The sequence below is a fragment of the Tauraco erythrolophus genome, chromosome Z (genome assembly GCF_009769465.1).
Source record: "Tauraco erythrolophus isolate bTauEry1 chromosome Z, bTauEry1.pri, whole genome shotgun sequence".
Taxonomy (NCBI): Eukaryota; Metazoa; Chordata; class Aves; order Musophagiformes; family Musophagidae; genus Tauraco; species Tauraco erythrolophus.
The window spans coordinates 23,612,055-23,627,962 of NC_141496.1; the positions used below are offsets into that span (position 1 = coordinate 23,612,055).

At 37.7% G+C, this 15,908-nt stretch overlaps 1 protein-coding gene across 2 annotated transcripts in view; it reads right to left on the reverse strand.

The window, feature by feature from the left end:
- Positions 1-15,908, reverse strand: part of PDE4D (phosphodiesterase 4D) — a 441,471-nt gene that overhangs the window by 383,023 nt on the left and 42,540 nt on the right. Inside the window, exon 1 of one of the 2 annotated variants that reach the window (XM_086629649.1) lies at positions 3,083-3,351. The exons of the other annotated variant lie outside the window; for it this stretch is intronic. Coding sequence (XP_086485775.1) covers positions 3,083-3,351 — 269 coding nt within the window. Of the gene's footprint in view, positions 1-3,082; positions 3,352-15,908 lie in introns of those variants that run through there. 2 annotated transcript variants of the gene reach the window in all.

Below are 15,908 nucleotides of genomic sequence, written 5' to 3' on the forward strand. Positions count from 1 at the left end.
GGTCCAACTGTTGCAGAAAGAACTAGTATAGAGCTTTTTAAAGACATCTTAAAGGCTTACATACTACATCACCTCTTTAAGTTGTGATCACAACCTGTTACAAGCCTTTTACATAATATACCGTTGCCTCACTGTGTAAATGGACACTTATGTGAACACTGCATCTTGTGATTGCATACTTCATCACATAACAAAAAAAATTAAGGTATATTAACAGTTCACAACCAGGCCATTTATGCAGCCCTTGCAAGACTGAATAGTCTTGCCACAGGACTAAAAATGATAATTCAACTTCTCATGTGAAGGGATAATAGTCATATGATAAAGAAAATGCATTTTGGTGTCAACAGTTGTACATCCCAGACCATTACAAGGGAAGAGCTTATAAAAGAAGGAGGGAAAATGAGGTTGCCAGAACAATTTATCAGTCTGCCACCCACTTCTTGACTGTATCTGAATGCCAATTCAGAGCCTAGAAATCAGGGAGTTAGGTATAATATAAATGAATTGTTCTGGTGCACTGGATCCATGGTGGCGGCATTTGACATCACTGCAAAACATAGCAATATCTTTAGTGTTACACATTTAGTTGTTATGCTACCTGTACACATAAACATTATAAGAAAACATAATCAAATAAAAAATTTATAAAACTAGTGATATTTTGCAAAGTCAGAATGGCTTTCCAACTTATTGATGGCTTGAACAAAATCATGTTATTAAAATTTTTAACACCTGTGTGAATGTACTAAGAAAGATGTATACAACTGAATTTAACAACTATTCTAAAATACAAAATAGATTAAATTAAAAATAAATAAAAAATGAAGAAAATTAGAGCACTTACAGAGAAAGTCATAACTATGATAAAACAAACTATATGCCCTAAAACCAAAATGGATCTTCCATAGTACAACATTTTGGAGTAAGCTTACAACTACTCCATTTTTGAAAGCACTTTTTTTCCTATGAGCTGCCTAGAATGGATTATATGGATATGGAATTAAAACCACTATACTGCCTATGTAGTCAAAGCATCTAGAAACCACATATCTATCACCAGCATTTCAGTTTTCTAAACAGATAACCAAGTGAAGACATACCAGTAACTACGGATTTGACAGGATCTGGCAACAAATAAATTTTGTAGTGCAGTAGTGCTTTTGCTTCTCTTCACATGCCCATAAATCTGATCACATATATCATTACTTAGGATTAGTGGGTTTTCTCCTCCATGTTCACTTCTGAAATACTATTCTTCTTTGCAAGTTCTCACGTAATTTATTGTAACTCTCTGCTTGACTCTACTTCTCTACTTGCTTAAAAAAAAAAAAAGTGCTGTTAAGATGAGCCAGTATTAGAAATAATTTAGGAATTACTATGAATAATTTAACAACAGTATTTTGCAGACCTAGTATTTCACATATATGGGAAAAACGTGAGTTCTTCCTATAATGAAATGTGTACAAACGTTCCCTGTTCAAAAAGGCACTCAAGTTCAAAACTTTCTGAAGCTCACTAGAGGAAGTGTGTTTAAACAGAATTCCACTTTTTAATACTATGCCAGCCTTTGCCCTTTCAAGTTGCCCAAACCTGTTTGTTGAGTTCATATCTGTCCCTTTTAATATCCTTCCTTTCTCTGTCCTCTTAAGCTATCTGCAATAACTGTCATAACACATACATAATCCACACATTAATTTCCCTCTGTAAACTTTCACAAATTCCTATTTATTTTCATCTTATGATGTAAAACAGCTCTGCCTGAATTATTTTTTCCTTATCTTGCATGTTCTTACGTATAGACTGTTTTATAAAATATTAATGCAGACCAGCAGTAAGAGATCCCTAAAATGGTTGGGATTTATGTATGTCTGTTAAAGGCACATGAAACACCCTCCTTTCGTTCAGTTTTCTCTGTTACACATGCAATTTATGACCAGGGATACTGGTTTCAAAACAAATATCCTTTAAGTATAAAGGCACATCTGTTTTTCCTCATCCCTTTCAAGGGTATTAAATATTATCAGAGTCTTTTAGCTACACACTTACATACATAATAAAGATTTAGGCACACATGTATACCATATGCAATACATATACCAGTCACATAGCTATAGTGTAAATCTAATTTCAGGCAAATAAAGATAATCTCGACTAGCTTATCCATTTGCTGCTTAGAATGCATGCTTACTTTGAACATATTTCACTGCCTTCCTTTCTATTACATTTTTATTTGAAAAATAATGGGGGAAAAATCTCACAAGAAAGAAGAGAACACATCAATATCACAGAACCATCAAAGCAAGACAGAATGTATTATTGAGTTACAGTAATCTCATATGTAACATTCTGAAAAAGAATAAATTAAGTAATGAAATTATGTTGATGTTTTACAGAAGATAGATGCCACAAAATGAATGTTTTTCATAGATTTTATCACAAACATATGTCTAAGAAATGATCAAGTTACAAAAAAGTAGTAATAGTGAATTATTTAACAAGGGATTCTCTTTCCAATCTTTCCTCTGTTTATTTTAGCAACTGCATTAACAAAAATTGGTTTCATATAGAATATTTATTCCTACCATACTTCTCTATCACGTCATTCTTAATTTGAGTGCTGTTAAAAGATATACAAACTTAGGCAATTCTGCTTAGGGGAGGAGGGGTCATAAATTGCCAATAAATAAATAAATAAATTTATATTGAAAAGACATATAAAAGAAAAAAATTGCCTACTCACTCTGGCCTGACCAGCACAGAATGAGCTAGGGACTTTCCCTTCTTAAGACTCCAGTTTTCATTTCTGGAGGAGGAGTAGAAAGGAATTATTACCTTAAAAAATCAGAGGAAATAAAATAGCTTTTGTGTAAGCAAATACACATTTTCTTACTTGATATAAATTACTGTTTTAAACTTCGGGTCTGAAATTAACTTGAGTCAAAGATTAGAACTGTCTCTTTCAACCCGTGACATTCATGCAGAGATCAAATCAAGAAATATAAGCACTGACATTGAGGAGATAAATGCTTCTCTAAGAAAAGTTAATCTGACATTTCATGACAACCTGCTCAGTGCTTACCAGGTATGTGCCACCGTGAAACGCCGCTGTTTTGGTATGTTGCTATTTAAAAGCATCCTTCGCAAAAGCCTTGGAGAGTTTCGAGGAGAAATAACTGGAGACAGACGGGGAGAAGCAGATGAAGATTTCCTAGATGTCCTGGACTTTTCGTGTTGCAACAGGTTTTCCCTCAGGGTCTTCACAAGATCTTCATTTAACCATGGATTTTGACAATGTGTATTATCCACTTCAGGAACAGCCAAAGTGTCCGGACTTGTCTGCTGATCCATGTTTCCCAAGTAAGTTTGTTATTAAGGTCTAATACAATCAAATATTGGCGTAACTGCTTAAAATATCTCCTTTCTAAATCGGTCCCCAAGAACGGTGCAGAGTTCCAACGCCAGTTCAGCCTATTCTGTTTTCAACATGGTGTCGCCTGCCCTCAGCGTCTCTCTATAGATAATGATCTACAAAGAAGAAAGCAAGCTAACTCTTCCACAGAAACCTATTAAACATTACCACTCCTCTCACAGCCCTGCTGCCAAAGATCACTTATTAGCTATCATAGCAAGCGAGCACAGGAGGAAGAAACTGCTTTAGCACAGCCTTTGTTGGAGCTGTAAAACTGCCTGTTAAACTATTGGAACTAATGTGCTGCAGCTGCTTGAGTGACTTCTGGTTATGTAAATAAAAAGTGCTGGAGGAGGGCTTAAACATCAGATGCCTGCTCATTTTGTTTGGTTATTCTTTCCGTTTGCTTATTCCTGAATCTTCAAGGAGGCTGAAAGGAAGGGGCACTACTGAATAACCTCTTCTGTTTTTTCCAGGATCTACACTATTTATCTTTTTAGTCCCCACTTACAAATCAGGATTACAAACTTTTACCTCTGAAGCCAACTAGCAAATGCTACAATTAAATAATGTGAAAGGGTTTAGGTTCTGCCTTGTCCCTCACCCCCTCACCAAGTCAGTTTATCACAACCAGTTTTCAAATGCATTTAGGAAAGTCTAATATGTGCCACCTTACATTTCCCAGAAAAACAAAACAAACATTTAAGATCTGGACACAAACTGAAACTAGAAAATGACAGCTATTGGTATTTGTTTAATGAGATGCTCTTAATTCAGTATACCATCATATCAGGACCACTACTTGACCTAAGGAAGTGCCTTTTTCCTATTCACAGCTGGTGGGAAAATAAACTACCAAAAGATACTAAAAGAGAACTTCCAAAATATAAAAAGGCAAAATTACTTGCATTTATTTGGTGAATACATACTGCCGTTAAAACTCATTTTTAGAACATCTTTTTTTCACAGCATTATGCAAACAAGATATTGGTGCAGTTTCCTGATGCAAAAAAAAATCCCCCCAAAACCACCAATTTTTGTCAATTAATCCTGAGATTTGACTTTTAAATTTTAAATTAAAATAACTCACTTCATCTATTCTGAAAGACAAAATTTTTATAAACTTGTTCAATTTTGTTCATAATTCACTGTAGCGGACAAAGACCTGTAATAACTGGTGGTAGGCTAATATTTGCTCAACCTTGGTACATTCATTTTTACAGCAACAACAACAACAATCTTTTCAGTTATAACCATACTTCCTGTTCATCCTACAGGAACAAACAATGACCATTTTGTGAGATATTTCTTTTTAATGTTAGAACATCAGTACATGCCATCTTCTGTGGTGCAACGTATTTATCCTCTTTTACGTTTTCTTACAATCCTGCTTTCCTTTGTGAATACAAATTTCCTTTTGAAGCACACACGGTGTCCAGGCTTCAATGGGGTGAATGGTGTTTGAACACAATTACGTGAACAGGTGTGAAAGCAAATACTGTGTTCTGTCTGGCAAAATCAGAAATCCTGCAAAAGCAGCTTTCTGTCACAAAGGAGAAGAATCACCTTTGTCCTTAGCACTGAAGCCACAATTTCTGATCAGTATTATAAAGACAATATCATGATGCTGACAGAAGTAGAGCAGAACAGCAACTAAAAGGTCAACTTACATTAAGAATTACATTGTTATCAGGTGTCAGTCGCATTACGTAGACAAGTTTAACTGTACTGCATCATGTGTGAAATTTGATAACAATCTATTTACAAATTTAAATCAATATTGAACAGCACCACAGAATGCAGAAATCACTGTGTATTAACTTTCAGTGTATTCTTCTAAAATTTTATAGATTTAATGACTACGTAAAAACTAACATTGATCAAATAAAGACCAGATACTACTAAAAACACAAAATCAAAATTTTAAACTATGGTTTATCAAGAGCAAAATTTAAACTGGAAATGAAGTATTAATCCACAAAAAATAATTAGATTAAAACATAATTAACACATAACTAACAAACACAATAACTGCTTCCACTCCTTTTTGACTGGAAGAGTAATATACACAGGACCGGTACTCAACAAACACAAAGAACATAAGCATAATATCTGAAAATGTTTATTTTATATCTATGAAGAACAAACATATCACCTCTCTATTAATCTATTATTCTTATTTCTTAAAAAACACGAGCAATTCCATATAAGCCAAGTAAATTTTTTTCAAATATAGTCTGTATCATGAGAGCTATGTTCTTTTATGCTATGAAATACTGCCATCTGACGTCTATTCCAAAGTATGGTCTTCAGATAGCTGCAGTGGCTTTACAAAACTACACAAACTGACCTGCCGGAGATCAATGAATCAATGACGTCAATAAGACCATTAACATTTATTGCCGTGGGCTGGGATCATGCTTTAAGTTGTAGCACGTTACAAAGATAATTATAGAAGAGGAAAGTATTAACCCACAGATCAGCAGTTTTGTTACCCTTGTTCTTAAAAATATCAGGACTAAGTCAACAGGGACCATTAGATTGACACCCTGCGCTACACGTATTAAGTGGTTTGCCACATATTCAAAGAAGCAATATATATTGTGTTTAGAACGGCAGGATAAGGCTTTTTAAGAGAAAAAGTGAACTTGGTCATTATCAAGTTTGCATGAACAGCTAACTAAAATGCTTCTCCTTACTAGGTTAACAAGTTAAATTTTTGAACGCAGATGTTCCATTCCCTCAGATACCTTATCTTGACATATGCCTTCCCCTTCCTCCCCCCCAAAAAAAGAAAAAAATAATAAAAAAAAGAAAAACTAGTCTGGAATTACTGAATGAACCACAGAACCACCATTTTTATTACTGTAAGCAGTCTTACAATATAAATGATTTAAGAATCTGTTGAGCTAATCTGTGCAGTGCCTAGCACACCTGTATACTATGAAAACTCTCAAGCATGATCATGAAGTTAAATGAAAGCCTTTGGACTGATTTTATGGTAGTCTAGAAACATGAACAACCTTCACTGTAATAAAAAGGAGAGGTCTAAGTTCCAGCAATATCGAATAACCACTATGTGAGTTAGACAAAATTCTTATCTTACACTCAGGACTGGGGAGAAGATAAGGCAGGAAAAGGGTAGAGGCATGAAGTAGCCAACTCAGGTGCTAGAATAAAGCATTGAAAGAAAACTATTCCATAAATAAAAATTACCATTTCCAATTTAAAGTGTCTAGTTACACATTAAAAAAAAAAGATAGCAAAGTACAATTGTTTTTTTTTTTTCTATAAAGATTCTGATTAAGTAAGGAATAGCCATACTTGACTATGTTTTAATAAAGACAAATCTGATTTTCCTACAAAGTTCACCACAATTATTATTGAAACTGTAAAACGTCAGCTAGTTCTTCGAAAGACTTCTTCAGGTAAAAACCACACTATGTGTTTTTCACATATATTAAGAAAGCATCTCATACAATTCCAAAAATTACTGTAGAGATTTTAATCAAGATGAACAAAAAAAAAATATTCTTTTTTTCCAATGAGTTAATTTTCTGGGCTCTTCCCCAGTCCTGCTAGTGAAATGAGATCACTGAAAGCGGTCTGCGAAATCCCATCAAAAAAGATATTTACTGCTTCTTTCAAATAAGAGTGTTTCAGAGCTGATACATATCACATTTCCAAAAGGTAACACTGACAGTGCTTTAAATACGTCCATGTTGTATGTCCTAAGTGCATTCAATTCACTTTCTGATTAAATGTTCTAATTTAATCAGAAAGTGAATCTAATTCGAACTCACAGTTCAAACTAATTTTGCAGGTTTTGCTTTGTCACAGCTGGATAGGTAAACATTCTATCAAGATCAGATTTAATTCTGCCTGCTATACATTTAACTAAATCATCATAAGGCTGAGGACAAAAACAGGGAACTAGAATCTCCTTATAAGAGAAAATCAGTATTACAAAAATCTAGAATTGCCCGTAGCTTCTATTCTCTTCCAGTGACCACTTAAAGATACTAAAAAACGAAATTCAAGCATTCAGTTCTTGTACTTTTCATAAACTTTCTTATGAAATATGTTCTTCATGATAAATGTACTTAAATATTTCAGGCTTACAGTCCTCATATTTCTGTTAATCATTAAGACTAGAAAGAGCTACAGTACACAGGAGAGAATAAGCTAAGTTTCTGCAGGTAATACTGTGCAAGATTAAACATGGATTTGATCCCACATTAAAAAGACTAGACGAGGATTAAAATGTAACTTCTGTGTTCCAACTACCTTGAACACAGAGTATGATAAAGTTACTTTACTATTATAACCACTAATCAATATATAACATATACTATGTGATCGTGGCTATTTTAAGTTACCTTTAACAGAATTTTTCTTATTAGAGCACAAATGCAGTCACTCACAAGGAGCAAAGAACTCTTTGATATAAAATATGAAGAGGAAAAATTATTAAAATATCTTACTTGAGACCAAGCAGAGAATTCCAGACACATAGGAATGCAAGCGAAAGAACAACCCTCTGACGTGTTGCTTCTTTGAAAGCAAGCAGATCAGTATCACAGGATCATAGAAGAATTCAGGTTGGTAATGACCTCAGGTGATCAAGTCCACTCTCCTGCTCAAAGCAGGACCAGCTGTAAGGTCAGACCATGATGAGGTACTAGAGCACCTGAGAATGGTGCAGAAGAAGTGGAGAAAAAAGAAGACAAAGTCAGAGGTGGTTGTGAAGAATGGATGTTTTACCGTGGTTTAATCTCCTGAAAAAAATAACAGAATATTGAGAGTGTGATGTGACTGAGGAGAATTCTAATTCTAAATAACGTAGAAAATAAGAATCTTGGATGCAATTATGATTCTTATTTGGAAAGAGGGGTTAATGCATGAATAGAGGAGCATATCAGTCAAGGAAGAAAATAAGGATAAAAGAAGAAATTAACAGGTGACAGGATGTCGTAATAAAATGTTATGTACCGGCAAAGTTCCCGTTACCATTTTAATACCTGCTAATTGCCACATTCTCAGAGAGCTGATATTTATGGATTTGCCAAGTGCAGGGTAGCGCTTATCTGACCATTTTCTGAGCAGTTACGTGCATGGCCTGCTGGGGAGATCACAGGTACCATGGAGCTGCAATAGGTGACTAAAAAGAGGATTGGTTGCACTTGACAGGGATTCCCTGATAGATACAGACAAAGTTATGGAAAATGTGCAATTTTAAATATTCCGAGCAAATTGCAGGCTGCTGTATTTACTCTGCGTATTTGACCTGAGTAAATTTTCAATAATGGCCTAATGGTACCTAAAATGGCATTAAAAGACTGAATCAGGTCAACTTTCCAATTAATAGTCAGATAGACATAAATTTAGAAATATATTTGCAGAAGGAGAACAGAATAAAGTAAGACCAGCCTGTGCTACACCCAAAGTTGGGTATGGTATGTTTATCACCATTTACAAAACACTTTGTAAACTACATTTACAAAACACTTGTAAACGGTCACTTAAAATCTGAGAGCACTTCTGTTCTTGAGAAGTTCCTAATAAAAAACTGTTTTCATAATATCAGCTCAGATTCACCTTGCAATTCAATAAAGTATGTTGCATTTAGTGAGTCATTTCTTTTATTATATTTTTTGTGTGTTTGGAAACATTGTCACGATTCTACAAACATATAGCACTGCTCAGTTGCTGATTCCCCTGAATGAGCTGCTGGATTTTTGTTCTCTTTTCTGTACATGGCAGAAAAAACAGAGTATATGGGTATATGATAATGAAAGAAAACACGTAGATACAGCAGTTACATGCTACAATATGGGCAGGGTCTATTCTAAAAAAAAAAAAAAAAAAAAGAGGAAGATTTTGCAATCCATGCACAAGGACTTCAGCAGTATTTTATGCAAATGCCAGAGAAAACATTTAGTCCTAAACTTTCAAAATAATTTGCTAAATGGAATATAGACTCATAACAGAACTTCTAAAAAAGCTTCAAACTTTAAACAGAACAGTACAATATGTTTCTGAAGAATAAATTGAAAATAGATTCCCTGAGATCTCTGCAAGGTTCTACAGTTCTTTCTACAAATTGTGCTGCTTCAGAGAATGAATTAAGGATGTTTTCAGAATACAATTTGTTTCTGGAATAAACCGCTATAAACTCAGCACTGTTGGGGACCATCCACTATTGTCCTGTAAATAACGCAGTAAATGGTTTGTCAATGACTACTAGCTTAAAAACATGCATTGCCATACATGCACACAAGAAAACAAAACAAATGAAGTGAGGGAAGCCAGCGGTCATCTCAAGAGCAGTCTACTTAGTGCTTGGTTATAAATGAAATCATTATGTCAACACTGCGCAGGATAGCCTGGAGATTTCCTTCTAACAAGATTAGATGTTCCTTAACTTAAAGAAAAGGATTAAGAAAAACTGCTCCCATAATCAAGAGCTTCCATTAGAAAGGGCTGTCAACACAATCCTGTTTGACTACACTAAGAAAGCTATCAACATTTGAAAATAAAATGTCTTTACTATACCAACCCTTGCAAAAAAGCCCTTAGCCAGTGTGACATGTTAGAATATCTAACAGATATTTCATAAATATAAAAGTAGCATTTCTTTAAAAAGATTATATTCGATTTGGTAAGAAGCTTGGCTTGCCAGGAAAAGATAGGCAGATGTATCATTCCCCACACATACGCATTAACAAAGAAGTGAATGACCTCATACGACAAATAAGAATAACCAGAGTAGCAATAACTGTAATTTTTAAACAAATGTGTAAGAAAACATTTCCTGGGGTAAGATTAAAGGAAATTAATTTACTTCTACATAATTACAACAAAGGACAGGACCATTAGGCAGCATTGCTGCCACTGCAACACATGAAATTACCAGCTAACTATTAGTTAATTGCAATTGAAGAACATGGCCAACATGAGCAGAAAACAATTATAAGCATAAATTGATTTGCAGAGCAGTCTTGAGGAGAGGCAAAAGGAGAGGCCAGTGGAGAGGGCAGGGCTCAAAATGAACCAAACATCCCCAGTCTGTATGTAATATGGATATGGGCTTGATTAAAAAGTACAGCAGCCAGGCAAGTTACGGTTGTAATCTTAGATTTCTCAGTGCCAGATCTGTGGCAGATTCTGTTAGAGCTTTTGGAAAATCAATTAGCTTAATGATGAGAGTATAATTTTGCCTGCTGATGTCAGTGAATGCATGATGGCTTTGTAAAAATCTAAAGATTATAACATATCACAAGTACCTGGCAAAGAGCATATCAAAATTTCAGATTCCCCAACTTCAGAGCTTATTTTTGAAGCTAAGAGGAGGAATAGCTGTTTCCAGACTAGGCTTAACCCAGGCCCTCCAAGTACGGTGGTTAAGCCAGAGTATAATGTACAAATAAACAACGTATCTGAGGTCAGACACAGGCACAGAAAGTTTACTTAAGGAGGAATCCAGAACATCTGTTGTGTTTCAAGTAATCTGTTATTTTGACCACGCATTAAAAGATGCGAGGAATTCAAAGCAATATTTACAAAATCAAGAGCAGTTAGAAAATAAAACAAACAAAAAAATAACTCTAAAAGTCTACAGTATGGTTACATAATTAATTCATTCTTTGGAGATGAGCTATACTTGATGGCAAAAAATAAGTGCCTTAAAAGAGAAATCATAGATGCTGAAAAAGCATTAATATCACAGGATGCTTGAATTCGGAGATTTCTGCTTAGACTGTTCTGCCTATAAATGGTTCAATTCAAGCTTGTTATAGTCCATTGGTTTTTAGCACTTTTGAATTACTAAAATTTTGAGTAGGTACGAAAAATACATCTTTTAAGAAACCCATTCATACAATTTACTTAGAGTCACTTCCGTATCTTTTCTATAGATGCTAAAGTGGTCACTTTACATATTTGTAAGAACTGGAATTTAAACAACACAAAGGATTTGCTTCTACAGCATCATTAAAAATTGACAGAGTGTATTCCCACTCAGGTCATATGGCTCTCTGAACAATTTTTGGGAAAAAAGTTCCTTCCCTGCATGGAGAAACTTGGGATTGTGACACTATGAATGTATCACACTTTTTTCTTTATAGAGTTCCCCAGAAAGTATGATTTTTATAAATCTTTCTGAAAGGAGGTGTTTGCGGGTTTGCTAATTATATAGTATGTCTCTCTCCACCTTAAGGACTAGGACTGACTTAAATGGTTTCAGGCAACCTTTTGTGGATGTAAATGAAAATTTAATTCTACCCTGCAGTCTTAAATACCTTTATTTTCTTTTGAATTTACAGAAAAAAGAAAAATCCACTTCGAAATTCCTTTTGGTTGCGTATGGCTTATAAATTTTTTGTATAATAAAAGATCTCTTTTCCATAAGCAATTTTATGTATCCTAATATTTGCCCAAAGCTTTGGAGCAGTTTTCCTTTAAATTTTGCAAGGAAGAAACTAGGAACCAGAAACTAGAATGCAATGCACAGAGAAAGGTAATATATAAGTAACACCTTAAAAGAAAATGGTAATAAAGTTAATTTTCCTTAGTACACCTAACTAGAAACATCCCAAATAACTCCCTCGGCGTCTGCCTACTTTTCGAGAAAAGCCTGTGTGTGCCAAGACCTGCTGCTCCACAGCGGGTCCGTCCGGCTCCTGCACAGCTCCTTCGGCAACTGACAATGTTGTACATTGCCAACGCGTGCAGCATGGGGAATAAGCAAGCGGAGTTAGAGGTGTGTGCGCGGCTGTTGGGATATGATCTTACTGGCATCACGGAGACGTGGTGGGATTAATCCTATGACTGGAGTGTCAGAATAGAAGGGTACAGGCTCTTTAGGAAGGACAGGCAGGGGAGAAGAGGAGGAGGGATTGCCCTCTATGTCAAAGACCAGCTGCAGTGCATGGAGCTGCACCTGGGGACGGAATAAGTCCCAACTGAGAGTTTATGGGTTAGGATTAAAGGGAGAGCAGGGACAGGGAATGTAGTAGTAGGGGTCTGCTACAGACCACTTGACCATGAGGACCCTCTACAGACAGATAGGAGCTGCCTCACGTTCACGAGCCCTGGTCCTCATGGAGGACTTCAACCGCCTCAATATCCGTTGGAAGGACAACACAGCAGGGCATAGGCAATCCAGGAGGTTCCTGGAATGCATGGATGATAACTTCCTTCTCCAAGCGGTAGAGGAATCAACGAGGACAGGTGCTTTGCTGGACCTTGTTCTCACCAACAAAGAAGGGCTGGCTGGTGGGGAACGTGATGCTCAAGGACAGCCTTGACTGCAGTGATCATGAAATGGTGGAATTCAAGATACTTAGGGAAGCAAGGAGGGTGCACAGTAGTCTCACTACCCTGGATTTCAGGAGAGCAGATTTTGGCCTATTCAGGGATCTCCTCACTCGAGTACGATGGGATGAGGCCCTGCAGGGAAGAGAGGCACAAGAAAGCTGGATAATAATACTTGAGAAGGGATGGTGGGGAGATAGGGGAAGGGCTCTTTACATTACTGATGGGTGATAGAACAAGAGGAAATGGGCATAAGCTTAGTCAGGGGAGATTCAGGTTGGATGTTAGAAAGTATTTCTTCTCTGAAAGGGTTGTCAGCCACTGGAATAGGCTGCTCAGGGAGGTGGTTGATTTCCCATCCCTGAATGTGTTTAATAATAGGGTGGATGATCTACTTAGGGATATGGTTTAATGGGGATTAGGGACAGTTGGACTGGATGATCTCTAAGGTCTTTTCCAACCTAGAAATCTATGAAATCTATGAAATAATATTCAAGGATCACCTCCTCCAAGCTCAGGAGTGGTGCATTCCATCACAAAAAAAGTCTGGTAGGAACACCAGGAGGCCTGCATGGATGAACAAGGAGCTCCTGGACCAACTCGGGCACAAAAAGAAAGCCTATAGGGAGTGGAAACCAGGACAGGTAGCCTGGGAAGAATACAGAGCAATTGTCCAAGCAACCAGAGATCGGGTTAGGAAAGCTAAAGCCCTGATAGAGTAAAATCTGGTCAGGAACATCAAGGGCAACAAAAAAAACTTCTATAGATATGTCAGTGATAAAAAGAGATCTAGGGAAAATGTAGGCCCTCACCAGAAGGAAACGGGGGACCTGGCTACCCAGGATATACAGAAGGCTGCGGTTCTTGATGACTTCTTTGCCTCAGTCTTCACTGGCAAGAGCTCCAGCTGCACAGTTCAAGTCACAGAAGGCAAAGGCAGGGACTGGGAGAATGAAGAACCACCCACTGTAGGAGAAGATCAGGTTCGAGACCATCTAAAGAATCTGAAGATGGACAAGTCCATGGGACCAGACGAGGTACATGCGCGGGTCCTGGGGGAACTGGCAGATGAAGTTGCTAAGCCACTATCCATCATATTTCAGAAGTCATGGCAATCTGGTGAAGTTCCCAAGTTCCCCCAAAGGGAAAACATAGCCCCCATCTTTAAAAGGGGAAAAAAGAAGACCCAGGGAACTACAGGCCAGTCAGTCTCACCTCTGTGCCCAGCAAGATCATGGAGCAGATCCTTCTGGTGACTATGCTAAGGCACATAGAAAATAAGGAGGTGGTTGGTGACAGCTAACATGGCTTCACTAAGGGCAAATCCTGCCTGACTAATTAGGTGGCCTTTTATGATGAGGTTACAGCATTGATGGATAGGGGAAGAGCAACTGACATCATCTACCTGGACTTATCCAAAGCATTTGATACTGTCCCACATGACATTCTTGTCTCTAAACTGGAAAGACACGGTTTTGATGGATGGACCACTCGGTGGATAAGGAATTGGCTGGATGGTGACACTCAAAGAGTTGTGGTCAACGGTTCAATGTCCACGTGGAGGCCAGTGACAAGTGGTGTTCCTCAAGGGTCAGTACTGGGGCCAGTGCTGTTTAACATCTTTGTTGGTGACATGGACAGTGGGATTGAGTGCACCCTCAGCAAGTTTGCAGATGACACCAAGTTGTGTGGGGTTGTGGACACGCTGGAGGGAAGGGATGCCCTCCAGAGGGACCTTGACAAGCTGGAGGGGTGGGCCTGTGAGAACCTCATGAAGTTCAACAAGGCCAAGTGCAAGGTCCTGCACGTGGGTCGGGGCAATCCCAAGCACAAGTACAGGCTGGGTGGAGAATGGATTGAAAGCATCCCTGAGGAAAAGGACTTGGGAGTGCTGGTGGATGAGAAGCTCAACATGAGCCGGCAATGTGCACTGGCAGCCCAGAAAGCCACTCGTGTCCTGGGCTGCATCAAAAGGAGCGTGGCCAGAAGGTCGAGGGAAGTGATTCTGCCCCTCTACTCAGCTCTCGTGAGACTCCACCTGGAATACTGTGTTCAGCTCTGGAGTCCCCAACATAAGAAGGACATGGAGCTACTGGAACGAGTCCAGTGGAGGGCCACGAAGATGATTCGAGGGCTGGAGCACCTCTCCTATGAAGACAGGCTGAGAGAGTTGGGGCTGTTCAGCCTGGAGAAGAGAAGGCTCCGGGGTGACCTTATAGCAGCTTTCCAGTACCTAAAGGGGGCCTGCAGGAAAGCTGGAGAGGGACTTTTTACAAGGGCGTGTAGTGATAGGACAAGGGGCAATGGCTTTAAACTGAAAGAGGGCAGATTTAGGTTAGATATAAGAAAGAAATTTTTCACTCTGAGAGTGGTGAGGCAGTGGAACAGGTTGCCCGGAGAAGCTGTGGATGCCCCATCCCTGGAAGTGTTCAAGGCCAGGTTGGATGAGGCTTTGGGCAACCTGGTGTAGTGGAGGGTTTCCCTTCCCATCACCTGGGGGGTTGGAACTAGATGATCTTTAAGGTCCCTTCCAACCCAAACCATTCTATGATTCTATCATTCTATCATTCTATCGTTCTATGATCATATGGCACATACAATTACAGAGGAACAAAAATGCATTTAATTATGAAGTGAAATATGGCTGCTTTCAGATACTCCGAAGTACTGCAACAGCATTTAAATAAGAGGGTCATATATAGTCCATCAGCTAAAGAAAATTAATATATCTATGATAGAAAGCAAACATAATTAGCAGACCTTTAAGGTCACCTTATAGACTGCCCAAAACTAATACTATAGTGAGGTTTTGTGCCTGAGCCTATGCGCGCTGACTTCAAATAGGGACAGGAACAATCTCTAAAAGTAGGACAAAGAAAGAAGAAATCAGTCCTCTGTCACCCTCTACAGGAAAAATCCTAAACCAAAAGCAGTTCCTACCCAATACAGAATCATACACATCTGTGCCACCACTTCATCACTGGTTTAAATGACGCTTTTGTTTTCAGAGTTAATGTTTCAAACATCCTTGTCCCTTTATTTCATTTATAAAGCAGAGGGCAAGAAAAATCATCATATTTTTGTAGAATATGTTAAGCCTTTATATTATTCTAACGCCCCATAATTACTGACTGAAGCGAAACCAAATTAACATTAAAAAAAAATTATGTGAAACATTTTA